Here is a 20,349-nt window from a genome sequence, read left to right as displayed (position 1 = left end):
CGAATAGAAGTCTCATTTATCGATATTTTGTTCTTTTTAAATAGTTCCTTCACTGTATGATTCCGAGAAACAAGTAATTCAGACTCTTCATTTATGTTTTTTTTTTCTTTTTAGTAACTAATTGTATAGTTGGATCTGATCATAAGGAGGCCAGATGAAAATTTGAGCAACATGCTGCTGAAGTTCTGCAGTTTGGGTTATTGTGCATAACAAAAGTGATTCTAGTTAATGAGGGGTTTGCAGTGATTTAAGATTTGATCTAATTGTTTAGTTTTTAAGAGATGATTGTCATTTTAATGAGAAAAAATTTAATTTTTGCCTTAACTAATCAAGCTTCCCTCGATCTTTCGGCTCTTTCGATGGTGAAAAAGTTGATCACTACTTACTATGGCAACTAGTAGCTTTTTTCTTTTACAAAATAGGCTTCAGAACTGCTTCTAGAAAATAACACCCGATACATGAAGCTTCCAAATTACAAAACATTTGAAGGGGTATTCACTTTCAACATGGACGAACATTTTGCTTCGAGATGAATTATAAACACCTCGGACCATCTGTCGTTGCTGCCAACACGCTAAAGAATTACTCTTTCTAGATTGTGGCTCTCAGAATGAGCAGAAAGACAAGATCATAATTGAATCTCTCCATCCCTTCCTTGTCTCTTTTGGCTTTAGAACTTTTTCGAACTTCACACAATACTAATGTTAGTTCTATTCTGATTTCAAAAGAAATGACTTCCTCTCGGACAAAGGGAATATTATCTCACAGATATTACCAATTCTACCTTGATCATACAAGTTATTCTTAACAACCAATTCCTCCTGCTGCAATGGGGACTTACGTAAAAAAGCCCTCCATTTGCTTTCACGAGGTTTTGCATCTCCGCTGACTGCCTGTATACTGTCCTTCAGCGCCGCAACACTAGCTTTAGCTTCATTTAGTTTCCTCTTCCAGCTTATGTAGTCTTCCCACTTGAAAGTCTGCTAGTTCAACCTCAATAAGTATCCATTAGCAATCAAAGTGACCATAATTCAGGTGGAGTTGAAGTAGAGAAGAGTCGCACCTCGTTTGTTGTGGTGTTAGTCAGGCAGAGATGTGCGTGGTAGCCAAAGAATCCAGCCAGCAGCAATGAAAGTATTATCAGGAATACAATCAGAAGTATTTGGGTATTATACGAACCGAGCAACCACTAGAAGATTCCGTTTATCAGATTGCAGAAATGTGAGAAATCGATTTGAAACATACGAAAAATGGAAAAGTAGTTCATCCTACCTGCACTAGATGTGGAAATAAGCTAGAAATGGAATGTTCAACGCCATAATAAACTGAAAGAATAAGAGGAGAAATCACTTGACAAACAAAAAAATAGTTGCTCCAACGGAAAATGGATTAAACAATGATATTTACCAGTTAAAATGTATATTATCTCGTGTTCTTTCAGTTGACCAGCAAGAATTAACACGAGGACAAATGCGCCGTATATACAAATAATGAAGTGCCTGCCAAGAAGATTACGGAATTCAGGAGTACAAAACCCACATATGGCATTAGATTAAATAAAATTAGCAACTTGTAATTTTAGTGCTGCATAGACTTGGCTAGTGCCACAATGGTTAAAAAGAAAAAACATTTCTATAATAATATGCTCATAAGAAGAGACAACATGCAAACAAAGATTATCGTTCTGTGTTTATTCCCACTACTTCCTTCATTGAGATATATGCCACACTACATCACTAGTTATATTTAAATTAATTAAATTGTTTTTTATTATACTGATCGGTGGTTTCTTTGGTCTTGCACTACTACTTTCACTTTTCACCTTTCATTCTAATAGATTTAACTTCTTCACAAAAGAATTTATTGATCTTCATTGAACATGCTCATACCATTGCAACTTCTACTGTAGTGGCAAATGCTCTCGAATATCAGTATTTTCTAAGTTGCTTGTTTTATCAAGAAATTGGCACCCAATAGGGCTTATAGCCAAGAATGGTCAAAATTGGTCTAGAAGCTGGTCTTCATTAGAAATGATTCTTGTCTTACTCATAAAAGAAGCCTCTCGCTATCAAATAGAGCAGGCTATTCATGGAATTCTCCCCATAGAAAATCTGTCCTATACTCTGAACCTTCAACTAAGCTTTCTTCCTAATAACTCCATACATCCATCTTGATACTCTCATTTCTAATTACAGTAACTTTGTGCACATGTTGCTTTCTAACAGATCAACGCTTCAATCAACCAAATGATAGTTATCCCACAATCCTATAAAATTTCCCTTTTTATCCTATTAAAGACATCATCTTCAATTTCCTCTGAATTTCATGCATCCATTCTTTATCCTATTAATGATATTATCATCAATTTCACCCTTGTTGTCGGATACTAAGTAAATACTTCTAATGTAGAAAGGGAACTTAGAGCTTCAAACAAAAAAAGAAAACCAAATTTGAAGTCATTCTAAAGTGATAAACCAGCAAGATATTAATATTATGATTCTAACACCAGGCAAAGGTTTGGAAATAAGTAAATTTAAACTAAAGCATAAAAAGTTCAAAGTTTTAAAACAAATGGAAGAATAAAGTTAACATTTTCACAAGTAAATAGCTCAGACATAAATTCAGAAAGAAGCTGGGGTACAACTAATCTTCATTATCTTAGCAGATTGACATTAAACTGATTGGGAACTCCAGTAAAAACTTTCAAGTGATAAACCAACATTGATAGAAAAACGGAACAAAGATGAATACTGCCCAGATTCCCATCTCAATCTGTCCTGTGTTAAAAAGAATAGTTTCAAATTTGACAGCTTCTACTAGTCACTTATTACCTAAAAGATGGAAGAGAGACAAGTTTCTATGAAGCATTGTCTCAGGCTCATCCATTGAACCCAGTTGGACAAGGAAAATAAAACCAAAAATTTAATTTTTCAGTATTTCACACACACTGCCATCCAACAAATGGAATATAAACTAGAAAAAAAATAGCCTACAAAATGCAGAATTTGCCAACATCGCTACATTATGCAACATATTTCACTTGCCACAAGAACTATAATTTGCCAAGAAAAAATATCATTGGATAATGCAATAAGACAATAGAAGAAATTTAAGATGATTATCTGTAAATTTAATTTACATAAAAGATTAGTTTGTAAAGGAAAGCATACAAAAAAAATCTGAAATATTTCCAATTTATCAGGTTAATACTGACCAGAGAAGGAAGGCCATGAAGTAGCGGGTGTTTTTCTCCCCAATGCAATTATTCTATATTCCAAATAAACTATGTTAGAAGATCTTATTACTGCAATAAAAATTTATAGTTCAAATGATATCAAATTAGAGTATCAAGTATTAGAATACAAAGACTACAACTAGAAGATACAAAAAAAACCTAACCATCCAACCGCAATGGTGATCAAATCGGGCAACACACCTATTGCATACACTACAATGCTTAGATCTAGCAGGTCTGCATTTGGGTGCAACTCATATCAGATAAGAAAATAAAGGGTGCAAAAAAATTGCAATCATGTAATAGGAAAAAAAACATAATCACACTTTTGGATCCTGCAAGTCCCACATTGTTTCTCCTCGTATATTATATTATCATATGGATATACAGAGACATATTTGGAAACATTATCAGCTGTCACAGTTCCTGGATCTGAAAAGCTAGTCAAGATAAAAAGAATAACTCCAACACCTACAGCAACAATGCCCATGTACCTGCAAATATAATTTCTTCATATGAAAATATCAAATTACTCTAAGATTCAAACTAATTGCAAAATAACACAGATCTTACCAGTGCAGTTCACTGACATAGTAACCAGGAATATATCTGAAGGATGATCTTCCAAACATGAAGTATGTCACACAAACAATAGAAAGATAGAATATCTGCAGATAGCACTATGATATTCACTATAACAGAAAATTAGAAAGCAAAAGCAATAACAAAAAGAGCTAAGAAAACCCAAAATAAAACCATACAAAGATGTGAAGCTCCTTTTTATCAATATGACAACATATCGATAGATGTCCAGGTCGGGTTGTTCACAACAAATAACTTATATGTGCAAAATATTTTCCTCGGGAAACTTTTAATAAAATCAATTATTTTATAATGGGAAGACATTTTACCTTTCTTCCCTTCCCGTGGGGACTGTCAACTGTGACAATTCGCAGTCCTCGGTCAGCCAACCAGGACAACAAACTAACTGTCATCAGCCAGAAAGGGGCTCTTGGTGGCCAATTGACAAGAACTATCATCAGCCTGTTGACCATGACTATCTTTAGCAAGCCAACAGGGACAATCAGCAGTCAGTGGCCAACTAGTCAGTGAAGATGCTTGTAGTCGTTTGTCTATAGACAGGGACAATAGGCAATCACCAGTTGCTTGTCAGGGACAATCAACAATCTACAGATGGCCAATGGGTTCATTTGGGATTCAAGAAAGGGTACAGGCAGTGGAGGGAACTTGGAGAGAGAGAGAGAGAGAGAGAGAGAGGAGTGGATTACTTGGTGGAGAAAATAACTTCTGCTCATTTCAAAGGAGTCATTTTCCCTTAAAATACTTTATATTTTTTGTTGACCAACAAAATGTTTTGTGTTGTTTGAATTAATAAATGCAATATGAAAACTTATTATATCACTAGACATTATATAATAATCATTACTTAGTACAATTTCCATCCCAGTATATACAAAGTAGAGTTCTTGGTTTGGTAGATAGAAGAAAATAAGACATTTAATTTAGTTAGTTGACAAACATCATCATAAATATAACTAAATATAGAAGGAATCATGATACGTGATTTTTAAATTTTTAAGTTGACATCTTACATTAGTAAATCATGACGCTTGTTTTGTTTAGTTTCCTTCTTTGGTTTCTTTTGATGATATGAATGAGTTAAAATTAGAGGACTCTAAGTCATGTTCAGTATCAAGTCAATTAGTCTCTAAAGAGGTCAAGTCAACAAAAGGTTTATTTAAGATTAGGTTGTTAAGAGACTCATCTAAGGTATCTTTGAAAGACTCTTCTAGATTGTCATTAGAAAGTTGTTTTACTGAGGTGGAGTTATGAGAAGGTTTATTTAACCACAACTCTTTCATTTTAGTTAAAAGTTCATAGATTGTAAGAGAATTAATATCTTCTGGTGATGTCTGCGAGTTCAATTCACTTAAAGGAAACTTGTTTTATTTTTATATTTGTTAACAATCATTAATTAATGTTTAGTGAGACATCTTTTTATTAATTACCCTTTTATTTCATGTCAATGTGTGATGGGTTCTTCTTCGTCTTGATCTCTAATGTTTTGGACACATTGCCAATAATTTTTAGCAGCTCCACTAAGTGTGAATTTCATAAATCATACTCGTTTAGCTGAGGTAATGTTAAATAAAATAATTTTCAATGCCATTTAACCAATCAAGAAATACATTGGGTTTGTACTTTCATCAAATGTAGGAGCATTTGTCCTAACATGTGGTTTACAAAAATAATGAGATTCTTCTTTAGATATGCGACCATGCGATTGTAATTTTGTATACATGTCATTCCTAAATTTAATAGTGTATGAAAAATTTAAGTTCACCAACGTTCCTAAAGTTTAATCTTGCATATATTGGTATGGTGATTTCTCTCACCAAGTTAATTCAAATATTGAAAAGTAATGATAACTAATAAAATAATGTGATAAATTAAATAAGATGTAAAAGAATATGACAAATTGCTAACATTCAAATGAAATAATTAAACTAATGATGATATTTTTTTTTACGGTTGATGACAAAACTAAATAAGAAATATATTTTTTGTTGGATGATAATTAACTAAATAGGAAATATTTTTTGATGGATGATGATTAAATTAAATAAGAAATATTCTTTTATGTATAATGGCCAAACTAAAGAGGAAAAAATGATGATATTTTTTTTATGAATAAGGTAATGATATGTATGAAATTACGAGAAAAATTAAATAAATGCGAGTAATTTAAAATTATCAACTAAATAAATACAAATTAATTTTTAGGAAGAGGAATTGTGTTTGTACCAAGATGGTGCAAGATTCATTGATGTTGAAGTTGCCCAAGTTTTGAGTTGGACCAATGGAGGAAGATAGCCAATTTTCTCTTTGTTGGATCCAGAAGATAAGATATTTTCTCGTAGATAAAAATGTAAAAGCTCAATTAAATCTTTTTAGAGATCTTGTTGGCTTTTGTTTGTGCTAAAATGCGTTGTTTGCAATCAAGAAGAGCTAGCATGTGATAGTCGTGGCTAGTGTAGCATTGGCAGATCAGGAAGGCAGTAGACCAACAAGATTATGGTGTGATGTTTGAGAAAACGATGACGCCTTGCTTTAGTGGATAGCGACATGGATCAACTTTCTCAGTGGCGATAGAGCAATGGTAGACAATCTGACGGGGTGAGATTGATGAGGAATAGTAGGGCATAAGGCGACCTAGCAAAGGTGACGAAGATCTTCATAGTGGCACCATCGATGCTTCTGGTGGTGATGTGGTAAGAACTCTATATTTCTCTCTTTTTTCTTCTGTATTATTGCCTTCACTTTATATATATATATAGCTGTTGCGCCCCTCACACGCCCGCATGCACACCTGCCGTGTCAGGGGTTGACCCCCTACTGCCATGTCGCGCCCCCCCCTTAGGCGCACACGATAGTAGAACAACGCGTTCTCTCTCTCTCTCTCTCTCTCTCTCTCTCTCTCTATATATATATATATATAGTGCTGATGTGCTGCATGCCGCACTGTGCGCGCGTAGCATATCAGACTCATTTTTTTTAATTATTTTTTTAAGATTTTGAATTAAAAAAATAAATATTTCTTTATATAAATCTCTAATACATAAATATATCCTCTAAACATATTACAATACTCCGTAAATACTTAAATTTATTTCATTTTTAATTTTTCTTAATCCAATTGAGAAGCCTGAACCCTAGAAGTAAAATCTTAAAAAAATAGCTTGAAAATTATAATCCAATTGGCAAGCATGAACCCTAGAAATAAAATCTTAAAAAATATTTTAATTAATTTTTTAATTCAATTTTTTTTAAAAAAAAATCTATTATTTTTTTTAGATTTTGAATTTTAAAAAATCAAGATTTCCTTATATAAATCCCTAATACATTAATATATCCCCTAAACACATTACAATTCTCCGTAAATACTTAAATTTATTTTATTTTTTTCTTTTTTTACTAAACACTAATCCAATTGGAAAGCCGAATCTCTGTAGCGTCGCGCAGCATATCATATTCGCATATATATATATATAGGATTTTGCTATGTCGCACATTTTATGGTACCCACCTCGTGAGAACCTAATGTAATTTTTTTTAGAGGTTAGGGTATAGTATTTAAGCTAAAAAAATAAAAAAAATTACATTAGATGTTCATGGAGTGTGCACCATAAGGTGTGCGACATAACATCCCCCCCTCTCTCTCTCTCTATATATATATATATATATATATATATATATATATATATATGCGCCCTTGCTTGCTTATGGTGCGCTTGCTTGCTTATGGTGTGTGACATAACATCCCCCCCTCTCTCTCTCTCTATATATATATATATATGGTGTGCGACATAACATCCCCCCCTCTCTCTCTCTCTATATATATATATATATGTGTGTGTGTGTGTTTTACTAACAACTATATTTTTTTCACTCCTTTTTCCCGCTCTCTTTCTCTCTCTTCCTTTTTTTTTGATGTTTTTTCTTTGTGATGGCAAGGCCAACGATGATGCACAACGATGGCAAAGTTGATGATACTAGGGTTTGAGATCTCGTATCGAGCCGGTCGAGCCCGCCAACCGGGGTGAACCCGACACCAATCCCGCTGCAACCGTAAAGGCGTTGCGACGCCCACAGTCGCGTAGGAGGGGCGTTGCGAGGCCCACGACCGCGTAGGAAGGGCGTCACAACGTCCGCGGCTGCGCAGAAAGCTTCGCGACGCGGGCGGCCCGCACAAGAGGGGTCGCGCGACCCCCGCGACGGCGTCGAAGGGGCCACACAAACCCCACGACTGCACCAAAGAGGCCGCGAACCCTAGCGGTCGTGTCGGAGCGGTCATGACTGTGCCTGCAGTCGCGATAGGTTTTTTTAATTAAATATTTTTTTAATTAAAATAATTCCTAGGATGGATGAGGATAATTCAAAGAGGCTTAATTAAATCCTAATAAAATTAGTTAATTAATTAAATATTTTATTTATTTTAATTTTAAAAATATATAATAAATGTTTTATTTATTTATTTATTTATTTTTTAGTTATGTTATTAATTTTTTAATAATCTAATTATCTCTAATTTAAATAAATAATAAAAAAAATAAAATCCTAATTAAATTATTCCATTAAAATATACAAAAATTAATTTAAAACCCTAAAAATAATAAAATATTATATATTTCTAAAATCCTCCGTAGATATCGCGCTAGAGGGGCTGTGATTTTTTTAGTCTTTTTGATTTAGTTAATTTTTTATTTTTTAAATATCTATTTTTTATAAATAAACTATTATTAATAATAATTATAAAATATTAAAAATTATTTCAAAATTTGTAAATAATTTTAAATTTTAAAAGTTAATAAATATTTACAAAATAATTTAACATTTTTTAAATAATTTTAAAAATAAACATAAATTTAAAATAATCTAAAAAATTTAAAAAATATATATAATTCTTAAACATTTCAAATAAAATTTTTAAAATTTAAAATTTGGAAATACATTAAAAAAATAATTTAAAATTTTCAAATAATTTTATTTTTTTTATAATTTTAAATTTAGTTTTGAATTTAAAAATTACTTTTTTTTTAAAACTATTTTTTATAAAAATTTAATAGGCATTATTTTATGAGAAAATATTAAAATATAAATTCAACATCTTAAAATATAAACATATTTAATAATCAAATATTAATATATATTTATATTTATATTTAAAAAATACCGAAACTATATCGGCACGGTACGATACAATACCGAAATTATATCGTTCCGGTCTGGGATCGAAACCTCGGCACGAGTCAAGATTTTAAACCTTGGATGATACACAAAGATAATGAAAGGGCAAGGGATCCAATCAGAATGTAAAAATAAATGGGAATAGAAAAGTAATATGATGGTGGAACAAGCATGTAAAAGGTGATGATGAAAGTATATGCCGAGAATGTGGAGGAGGAAATAATATATGTGATGATAAGGAGAAATAAAATCACAATAAAAATTAGTGACTAAATAAATATGTACAGAAACCAATTAGGTCTCAGATTGCGAATAAGTTGTGGATATGGGCAAAGCTGAAATTTAAAGATGATGGGTAATGGAGATAACTAGTACTGAAATTGAATCACTAGGCTTCAACTTTTATAGCAATTGATGCAACACCAAAATCAAATTGTCGAACCACCCAAGAACAAAGAACCGAGTAGTTGAAGCGAAGAAAGAAATCACCTCACCTAGATTGAAGGAAAACATCAGGAACAAAGAAGTTAAATTAGAAAATGTGAACTTTTTTATAAATTTGACTCGACAACAAATATGGAAATAAATATTTTAAATAAAGAAAATATGCTAATCTCAATAAGGATTATAATTATTCCCAATTTATTGCCAAAATAAAAATGTTAATTATAATATTATAAAAAAATCTAATTTATTGTAGTTGTACCAACCTTGAATATTTTCCATTCTTGACAATTTTTCAATTTATTTTATTTTTGTCCTGGATAAGCCAATCTAAAATTTATCTTCAATTTATTTTCTATTCTCCTATCTTTGTTTCCTTATCTGCATCAGATATATCTAAATTAGTTAGCATCTTTTATATACGATGATATTTCAAAAAATATACAGATATATCTAAATTAGTTAGGAAAAGAAGGTTAGTGTATTTAAGAACCTGAGATTGTTGCTTCTTGTTAGAACTTGAAGCCTTCAGAGATCAGTTATGTGGCTGTATAATTCATATTAGTGGTTCAAGTATTAGAAAGATCAAAAATTGATGTTCTTGTCGCTAGTTGCAAACTGAACTTGAAAGGATTACTTTCTCAGCTTCATGGTACTCATGGCACTTTTGCTAATGGTTATTTAAGATCATTTCGTATGTCTCCATATATCATTCACACTATAATATACAAGATATCCTTTTATCCAATACCGATGAATCAATGAAATAGGAAGTGGCTAATCTAAGACACATTTGGGAAAGGGCTAAGCAAGGATTGTAATCTCAAGCCAAGTCGGATTTCTCAGTCCCTGGCCAGTTCAAAATAGTACCATCAGTGACGTATCAATGTTGGAGGTGTGCCAAAGAGAAGGGAAAAGGAGAGGAGGAAGAATTCTAATGTTGATGTTTGAGGAAGAGGAAGAAGAGGACAAGAAGACAAGAACTTACCTATACTAGCTAAGATTTTGGTGCAAGGAGTTGACATAGGAGGAGGTGATGCAAGAGGAAGAAAAGTAGGAGACTAGAACTTGTACTAGCTTGTTTTAGCATGATTTCAGCACAGAGGAGCTGATATGGAAGGAGGAGGATTCAGTGCCCTGCAAGATCATAATGCGACAGTGATGATGCTCGTTCTAAGGTTCATGTTAGACAAATGAGGTTGATGAAATGTCAAGGTGAGTGTTGGTCTGTCCGGCTATACTTAAAATAGTATAGCTAAGTGATCTTATTGCTATTACCCATAAACAATCAAATTTGTAATACAGCAAAGCGATCTCACTGCTATAACCAACAGAGGGCTTAATGACAGACAAATTTCCTAGGACTTGGTGTATTTTCATGAGAATAACTCCACGAGGTTTATTAAAAAAATGCATTAATCATAATTGTGTTGTTTATAGTTTCTTTAAGTGTTTATTTCAACAAAGAAAAATCATACCAAGGGAGGAGCTAAAGAAAATTTTGGCAGATATTAGCTTAAGAGCTAGAGGTTAGCAATAAAAAGGTTCCATGTTGGCTTATAATTGAAGCTTAGTAAAAAAGTAATAATACAATGCATGACACTGAAGCTAAATTGGTATTTGAAAATGAAAATGAATTTGTAGGTATGCTTTGTTGATGACTTTTTTATGTCAATACTTTCAAATGTTTACCCAACATGATGTTCATACTCAAGAGCGAGAGATATAGAACTGTCTGCTTAGACAGAGCACAAGCTATTTAAACAAATAATATAATGAACGCTATAAAATCTATGAGTTTTGATGAATACTGGAACCTTGGCACATATCTCAACACATATCTCGATTGGATAGGTAACACTTAAAAATTATTTTGATTTATAAAATAACCTCTAGTGAGATTTGTCAATCACAAATTTATTGGAACCGCTAGAAATTTTAGCAAAGTGTTCAAGATCACTATTATATGATAGCACCAAAAAAACATCACATTATGACATGAGATAAAATGAGAACCGCCTCAAGAATATGTTCCACCATATTTTAAAAATTAACACATAATAAATTGCAAAAGAGAAACACTCATCCTTAAGTGAATCAAATTCAAAGAAAACATCTAAAGCCTTTACTTAACCTACCATCATGGAGTTTTTAATTAAACCTAAAGAGTTTAAAAATCCTCTAATAACTTAACCATACAAACTCCTTTAATGACACCATCTATGAGCCCCTTGATGATACAATCTTAAACAAACCTGTAACATTGTTGTGGTTGACGATAGGACTGTATAGAGAGTGAATAGACAATGACATAAAAACAAAACTATTACAAAATAAAAAAATTAGAACTCGAAGGATGTTCATGTGTGGATGTTGTCTCACTTGAGTATTTAATCGCATGAATTTCACATGGGTGTTTGTGCACCCATACCATGCAAGCAGCCTCAAAAGCGTTTATAGAAAAGGCTCCAGCAGCAAGTTTTCTAGCACCTCCAATCAATTGAAACAACCTTTAGTCAACAAATCAGGCATTTCTAATCGTTCCGTAGCCAACAATCTTCTTTTGGCTAGTTGACTAGAGAATCATTCCAATTGACCCCTCAACGCAGTCCAATTGACTGGAATGCACTCCAATCAGTTGGAACTCAAATAAAAATATTTTGTTCTCCAAACAGAATTCCAATTGACTCCTGAGTCGATTAAGCACTCTAGTTGTTTAAGACTTACCACGAGTCTACTAAATGAGATGCTAACTTCACTCAGCTTGACCCCTCCTGAACCTAGACAAAGCTCGGAATTGAGATTAACCGCCAACTACAACCTGGAATCTATTGTTCCTTAGTTGAAGGCTCCCTACAAGCAACCAAGTAGTCACTATCCAATTTACACACATCATCTCATGATAATGTTGCTTAAAAGCATAGACTGCAATATTATTTCACTTGTAGTCTCCCATAGCTCGCATGCCATGTCTTCAACGTTAATGAAATTTTTTCACTTGAGTTCACCTAATGTTCAATCCTCAGTACCTCATGTACACCAATCATTTAAGTGTGCTCCAATGTGAAATCCTTTGTTGCTCACCTACAGAGTCTAGCTTTGTCACACTACCCTACATTATGCCTTGATCAAAATTTTCAATCCCTTAAATGTTCCACACTATCCTTTGTGATCACTTACGAGCTCACCTTTTTATAGGTCATCAAAACTATTGAATCAATCGCATTTTTAAGAGGTAGAGAAAATCTCATAAAAGTATATCTTATCAAGATACAAATGTCAATTAAAGCAAAGGAGAGAAGAATACCAAGAGCTTATAGAGAAAACTTACATAACCCTTTAAATGTTGTTTTCCTTGAGCACTTGAACACAAAAATGTTACCAGAGAAATTGTGCACCCATACCAAGCCAACCACCAATTGATCATTTCTAGTCCTTTCATAGATCTTTTAGCCACTTAAATGGAGAAATCTTCCAATCTAATGCTCGTCAGTGTTGTTCACTGGTAGAGTTTATAGTTGACTCCTGAGTCCATTGACCACTCCAATTGACTAAGGTTCACCTCCAGTTCAGAGAATTTATATGAAGATCCCGACTTTACTTGGATTATACGCTTGTAAGCCTACACAAAACTTAGAGAGCTTGATCACCAACTATAATCTAAAACTATTATTCCTTGGTTGAAGGCTCTCTAGAAGCCACCAAGTAGTCCCTTCCTAATTTATACGTCATCTCTCGACGATGATACCAAAAACCAAAAAGCATAAAGCCTGAGATTATATTTACTCATAATTTGTGACAATCCATATTACTCTCAGCTCTTCAACCTTTTAGATGATTTATGTTGACCTTGAGTTCACATTGAATTGAACACAACAAACCTTGTAAGCTTGCTCCAACTTGTCTATTAAGTTGCTTTGGAGTATGCCTCGTAGAAATTTATCAAACAAGCAACCAGTCCATGCATTTTGTCCTATAGTCCACCCCGCCAAGAGCATTCAATCTCTTGAATGTTTTATATCAACCTTCATTGATCACCTCAAAGTCAACCTCATTACGGACTTTGAAGCCATCGAACATCAATTCAACTGACTTAACTACATCAACTCACAAGCTCTACAAGATCCATGTGCACTCTACCAAATCCCTAAAAATTCGATACACACATCAACACCATAGACAAAACTAACTTAAACCCTTTGTCAAATACACCAAAACAACTCAATAAAACCTAACCAATTGGAAACATCATTAAACCAACAAAACCAATTAATTTAACCCCTTAAATTATACCGTGTTCATGTTATCCAAAGAAACTAAAAGAAAAAATCAAACAAAACGAGCACAATGACACAAAACAGAATGCAAGACAATCATTTGATAATCAATAATACAATTAAAACTTTCATTGGTATGTGTCATTTTATAGTTGTTCATGACTCAAAAACTTATCACGCACACTAATGAGTTAGTGTCCTTAGCTACTACTTATCATCACACTGAAATTTCTTGTGTTAATACAAGAGGCACATGGCGAGACTAGGAGCAAAATTGTACTAAAAAAAAATTATTATAAACTATTTAATGAGATGATAGATTATCATTCTTGCATTCGCAAATTCAAATTGATCCTAATCATCTACTTTATGAGCATTCACATCGAAGCTCTTTAGTTATATTGTGAGAAAAAATTATCTTATTTTCCCAACTTATTTAACACTAATTTAATTTTCAACTATGGAGATAAGTTGACTTATTAGGAGAATTTTGAGCCTCCATCCTAGATGCTGACTTTATCATAGGTTATACTTGCATAGGATCATATTTAGCATTATCACTTTTATACCCGGTGACTACTATGCACGTGTGGTCATCCTAGATAGACTGAGGCATTTTCTAATTTGATAGAAAGGAGATCAAACCGGATGGAAATAAAGGGAAAGGCCCAAGGAGAAATAAAATGCATTAATTTCTTACTCATTAAAAGGATCATCTAAGATGATAAATATTTTAAGGTACTTAAAGCACAAGACTCGTGTAATACTATTGTTGCTCCTTAGACATTTAAAAGGACAACCTAATTGAAGACACTCATAACTAGTCTAGAGTTAAGTTTTCTTGGGTTAAGGAGAATAATAAAACAAGGAAATTTAAATTTAAATTTTATTTTGAATTAATTGGGAATTGAATAATTTTAAGTATCGTGTAGTTTCATATCTTTTACTTTAGTAAAAGTTTAATGGGTATTTTTAAATTTAGTAGAAGTTTAATTAAGTTATTGTACTCCCAATTATGGACATTTATTTCCTAGCATGTTTAGAGTCGAGTCTATAAAAGTAGTGTTGTTTCAATGTATTTTTCACCTTCAAAGTAATACTTTTTGTCTCAATTCTGTGTCAATTTAGGGTTTCATCTTGGTGCTACATCAAAAATGAGTTTCAATCATGTCAACTGTCAACCATGATAACACGTTTATGTTGGTGCAATCATGCTCCAAGTGGTCGTATTCAACCAACATGTTTTGATGTGTTTTGCAGAGTTTTAAGTTAGGTTTTTGCCAATGTTATTGATGTGTGCGTGGAGTTTGCAGGAACTCGATAATATGCACATTAAGCTTGTGGAACTTTTGCCTCAAAGTGGTCAATGTGATGTTGACTTGGCGTGACTAAGTTGGTTTAGCTCAAGGTTCAAGAGGTCTACCGGAGTTCAGAGTGGATCATATGAGACATTCAAGGGACCGTAGGACGAGGAGATTAAAGTTAGTCCGATAGTTTTAACAGAAGTTGCAAGAGGTGGACTTTATTGGTGAAAGTGAAGGATGACAAGTGGAGCAGTTTTTAGGCTTTGTGCATCAGAGACTAAATGAAGACAACGTTGTTCGTCAATGACTTTTATCTTTATTCGTCTCTATAAGAATCCAGTCGACTCATTATGTTCATACCCATGCAATCAACTCAATTTGCCTATATAGCAGACATATTTTATCCAACAGTTCCAATCAATCAAAGACCAAGTCTAAAGCTCAACCATAGTATTCTAGTTGTCTAAGCAATCAACTCAGCATCCCAGCCGATTGAGACAACCATGGCTCATTATCATTTTTTCCTTAACTTATTCCTTGTAAACCCTCGTAGTCCTCTAAGATCGAGCTCATACTTAGACTATGACCACGAACTCATGTTCCCTTGTTGAAGGCTCTCAGTGAAGCCAATCTAACTGAAATCATGAACCCAAAAATTACAAGTCACAATCTCTCACAACCCACTATCTTCCAGTTGTCATTGCTTTACATTTCCATGAGTTCACCTTCGGTTAGGTCCTTTAGTCTCTCTGATACACTAAGCACAAAAACTGCTTCACTTTCACCAATAAAGCCCACCTCTTACAATTTTTGCCAAAACTATAGAACTAGCTTCAATCTCCTCGTCCTACAAGGCTACAATTCCTTGACTGTCTTGTATCATCCTCTCTGAGCTCCAGCATACCTCTTAAACCTTAATGAGTCGACTGAATCGATTGGGATGCTGAGTTGATTGCTTAAACAACTAGAATATTGTGCTCAAGCTTAGACTTGGTCTTTGATTGATTGGAGTCAACTGTTGGACAAAATAAGTCTACTATATAGGCTAATTGAGATGACTACATGGGTATCAACATAATGAGTCGACTACATGGGTATCAGCATAAAGAGTTGACCGGATCCTGATAGAGTCAAATAAAGATAAAAGTCATCTTATCTAGATAAAAGTCATTGGCGATTAACCTTATCTTCTTATCCAAACCAATCGACTAGAAGAGTTATCAATCAACTAGATGCAAGACTTGGTCAACTGAATATTAGTGTTAGGTGATAAGGTTATCTTATTTGACAAACAGTAAACTATTGAACAGTTGAGTCGACTAATTCAAACTAGAAGCTATCCAAATGAAATATCATCCTTTGTTTGAATGCACCTTTGTTTACTATAAATAGGGGTGCAAAGGAAACTTGAATGCACAACTCAGACAGCAGCTATTCGCTTCTCTCTACTCATTCTTAGGTTTCTAGTGCTACATTTGTAATATCTTCTCTGTGCTTTCATTTCATATTTGTAAGAAGATATTCTATACAAGGTTTCTCCATCTCTCTCATGGAGTCTCTTTTATAGTGAGAATTTCGAACTTGATCCACGTAATGGATTGCTAGGTGGTTCCAAATTCGTCTACTGATTCATTTTTCTTTAATCCTTCGTCCACTCAAAATCAGGCAGAAATCTATTTCCTTCCATCTCGCACTCCATATGCACTCTCACATCTCGGTGCTCATGTTGATCAGCAGTCACACAGAGACCAGCAACCTTGCAGCGAGGCCGCGATCTGGCGACAAGGTGACAGCGGCCTCACTGTGAGAGGCCTCGTGAGATCAAGCCTCGTGGCGAGGAGTGTGGCCTCATGGCGAGCAGACAGCCTTGCGGCAAGATTGAGACCTCATGGCGAGGCATTGACGGCCTCGCCGCAAGAGGGTTCACAAGGTCAAGCCTTGCGGCCTTGCCGCGAAAGGGCACGTAAGGCCAAGCCTCACGGCCTCACCACGAGATGCCTTGCCACAATCATGGTGGCAAGAGACGAATTCAAGACTTACGCTTCTTCCCTTTTCCTTTCCCTTGTTACTTTCCAGCAAAGCTGATCCTTTGATTATATTTTTCATTTCTGCCAAGGATATATTTCCACCGTTGATTACTTTTCCTCCTCGATCCATCCGTATGATAAACAAAGCATAATCTTTGTACTTTGGCTTTGCAAGAGAAAGAAATTGTATTTTTCAGATCAAACTATTCATCCAACGTTCTGACATAAGACAATCAAACCATCCAACAGTTTAGACCTTAATTTTCCTCCCACCATCTACTATGAAAGTTGATCAAGCATTAAAGTAAGCTTCATTAGTTACAAGACATCAACACCCACTAATGGAAATAGAGATAGTCACGGGAAGATCATGTCATATGTATAAGTTCCCCTCCCTCCTTTGACACCTTCCACCAGTTTTTTTTGCTTTGCTTCTTTTTTTAATTCTGCTTTCTTTTTTTGTCCCCCTACTTTGTTGGATCTAATAACAATGATAATTGGGGATCACATTATTGTATAAAAACTAACATGCTGCGTGCAATGAAAACAAAACAATTTCAGCTAATTTGCCAATAAAGAGTTTGTTGAATTAAAAACAAATTCAGTTAGCTTTGGGTGAGACCAACTGATGGGAACTTATAGTTCAAATCACTTAAGCTCTATAAAAACAAAATCAATACTGCAAGGTCCCATAGTTTATCTTAATTTGGGAAAATTAGAAAAAAGAAAGATTGGAACAATAGCTCAAACAAATAATCAAAATTATGTTAAATATGCACAAAATACAAACAAAATAAAGTGCAAACTGAGAAAGTCAAATGAATATGATGAATCATATGTCATTTTCTATGGATGAAGTAGAGAATCACTGCATTAATCACTTTAAGGTCTAGTTCTCCACACCAAATCAATAGGAATATTTAACACTTTGTCGCAAAGGAATATTCTTGCATGAATCAGCAAACAATGTAGTAGTTCACTGATTAGAGAACCACAACCAGATGGTATGTGAGAATGGAGCACTTATGCATATGTATTTAACAGAACATAAAGGAGAAGGTAAGAGCTAAATTTCAAAATTTATTTCATGAGGTAAAAAACAGAAGAAAAGAGATCATTACTTGTAAAACAGGATTTGGCCGATCGCAACAATAATGCTCAACTGCAAGAACACAATTTTTGCCCTTAGAGCCAAATACAGCTACCACAAACCGCCTGGGTAAAACAAGTGGGAGATAATTAACTCAAAGGATGAATATAAGAAAAGTAGAGGAAAAAAAGTCAAGGATCTTCTTTAACATAGTAACACAAGTTTATGAACATACAGAATCATTTGCAAATTTCCTATGTATAAACAGTTTACTTAATTAGTAACTATTGACCCAAATTTAACACAAAAGAAACACATCTACAAATTAGAAAAAATATAAAAAGATGTCTATCTTCTGAAACTTATAATATGACAGGGTGACTACAAATTAATGAAAAAAGCAGTTAGTGATCTAAAAAATTTTTAAGAAAAAAAAACATGATTGAGAAAAGATATAACTGAACATACCATGAGTCTCCAAATTTTGAATTGACTACAGAGCTGAGCGTTTGAAATGAATGGTAATAGTTTTGTCAATAAAGTTCCAAATAATTATGCAGAAAAAAATGGTTAGGCAAAACTATAAGGGTTTCTTAAATGGTTTCCAATCAATTACAAGCATTTTTTTTGTTATTAAAGGACATACCTTTATTTTTTTTCCAAAATTATTATTATTAATTGGGAAGATTAGTCTTTTCAATGGTAAACTTTTGGGAAAATGATAAACAAATTAGATTGGATGGAGTTTTGAAGAGGTGAAATAGATCACTTGCTAATTTAAGTCTTGAGGTACAGTAAATTACCCATGTATAACTTGATTGGTCCTACATGCAAAAAATGTTCAAAAGCCAACCAAGAAAGATTGTAGCCCACATAACATATCAACTACAAATCATCAACCTTTCATATTCACACTTATTAGTTATGATTCATTGGTTCTTTGAGCTTTTCTCTTTTGCTGTATTGCATCCCCTCACCACCACCACCACCACCGCCACCACCACTCTAAAGGTTGTCCGGTATAAGTTATTCTCATCTAGCATAATCCATCAAATTTCCATTGCCACTCTGAAGGCTATTTGATATTGTCGTTGCTTCACTGGAGATTGTTATCATACTTAAAATTATATGTACCCTGCAAATTCAATGCTGAGCAAGGTTGTCAAAGGCCACCATAACTAAGCCCACTACTGCATTCCACTGTCCAACCCTACATATTTGCTCTCAATTAAAGGTCATTCCCTGCATCGAAGAAAGTGAAAACGAAAACATAATATAGTATCTGTACTTTGACTTTCAAACTCACAGTAAATTCTATCTAACGAACAATTCCTGGAACAATTTCCATAAATAATCTTTCCAGGTAGGTTCCAAAATGGCTCAAATTTATATGAAGTTACAGCAAGAAGATCCAATTCCCAAGTCATCATATACAAGAACATTGTTAAAAGACTTGACACCTGCTGATCAACAAGCGTCTGCGTGATGTCACACGATTAACAGATCACGATAGACGTAAAGTACCAACTCTTGCGCTCCCAGAAATTAAACTTATTCCAAACCCCCAACAGGTGAAGCAAGAATCAGCGCTACCACACCCCAGATGACAAAGTCATTAGACTCGTACTCACCTCTTCAACTTCAAGCCACATCCGACTGTTAAAAAATTGGAGCAGAAGAACCTACAGAAGCAATCAGCTAAAGGAAGGTTGTTAAGAGGAGGAGGCTCACAGGAAGTAGTCATAAGCGCCGAAAGTTAGGAAGTAGTTAATTTTCTCGACGAAGGTGCCGCGGAAGATGGGCCAGTGTCCGCAGAGGAACGAGACCACCACCAGCGTCGTCACCACTCCGTGAACCACCAGCGCCCACTGCACCTCCATGCTCCCCGTCCTTGGCCGCCTCCTCTCGATTCGCCTTTTCGGCGATCACTCCAGATCGAGCGAGCGGCGACGCCGGCTGACGAACGAAATTAATTAGGGAAGGAGCGAGGAGGCGTCTCGGGTCCACCATATTCTTTTCTTTGCTTCGCTACTAACATGCGCAGAAGCCGAAAAATAATAATTAAAAAAAAAAAATCTTTAGAAATTTTATATCAAATTCTGATAAATAAAAATATAAAGAAACTATTTTTAGAATAATTTTTAAAACAAAATATTATTATGCATAATGTAAAATATTTGGAGAAAAATGGGATAAAAGTCAA

The 20,349-nt window shown here is 34.1% G+C and overlaps 1 protein-coding gene across 2 annotated transcripts; it reads right to left on the bottom strand.

The window, feature by feature from the left end:
• Nucleotides 1-424: 424 nt before the first annotated feature.
• Nucleotides 425-20,154, bottom strand: LOC121976159 (probable protein S-acyltransferase 17). 2 transcript variants are annotated; one of them, XM_042528191.1, is made up of 10 exons: nucleotides 19,878-20,154; nucleotides 18,178-18,271; nucleotides 3,809-3,915; nucleotides 3,562-3,729; nucleotides 3,400-3,472; nucleotides 3,215-3,267; nucleotides 1,408-1,499; nucleotides 1,273-1,325; nucleotides 1,064-1,189; nucleotides 425-980 (listed from the first exon to the last, which is right to left on the bottom strand). In XM_042528191.1, the coding sequence occupies exons 1-10, from the start codon at nucleotides 20,024-20,026 to the stop codon at nucleotides 711-713; spliced, it is 1,185 nt and encodes a 394-aa protein (XP_042384125.1). In that variant the 5' UTR covers nucleotides 20,027-20,154; the 3' UTR covers nucleotides 425-710. The 2 variants fall into 2 exon arrangements, with proteins under 2 accessions (XP_042384125.1, XP_042384126.1); XM_042528192.1 differs by having other exon boundaries at nucleotides 561-980; nucleotides 3,809-3,903; nucleotides 19,878-20,152.
• Between the last annotated feature and the right edge of the window lie 195 nt (nucleotides 20,155-20,349).

This window comes from Zingiber officinale, chromosome 4B (assembly GCF_018446385.1).
Source record: "Zingiber officinale cultivar Zhangliang chromosome 4B, Zo_v1.1, whole genome shotgun sequence".
NCBI classification, from domain to species: Eukaryota; Viridiplantae; Streptophyta; class Magnoliopsida; order Zingiberales; family Zingiberaceae; genus Zingiber; species Zingiber officinale.
The sequence above is the reverse complement of the archived record's forward strand: the minus strand, read 5'-3'. Positions and strand labels throughout refer to the sequence as shown.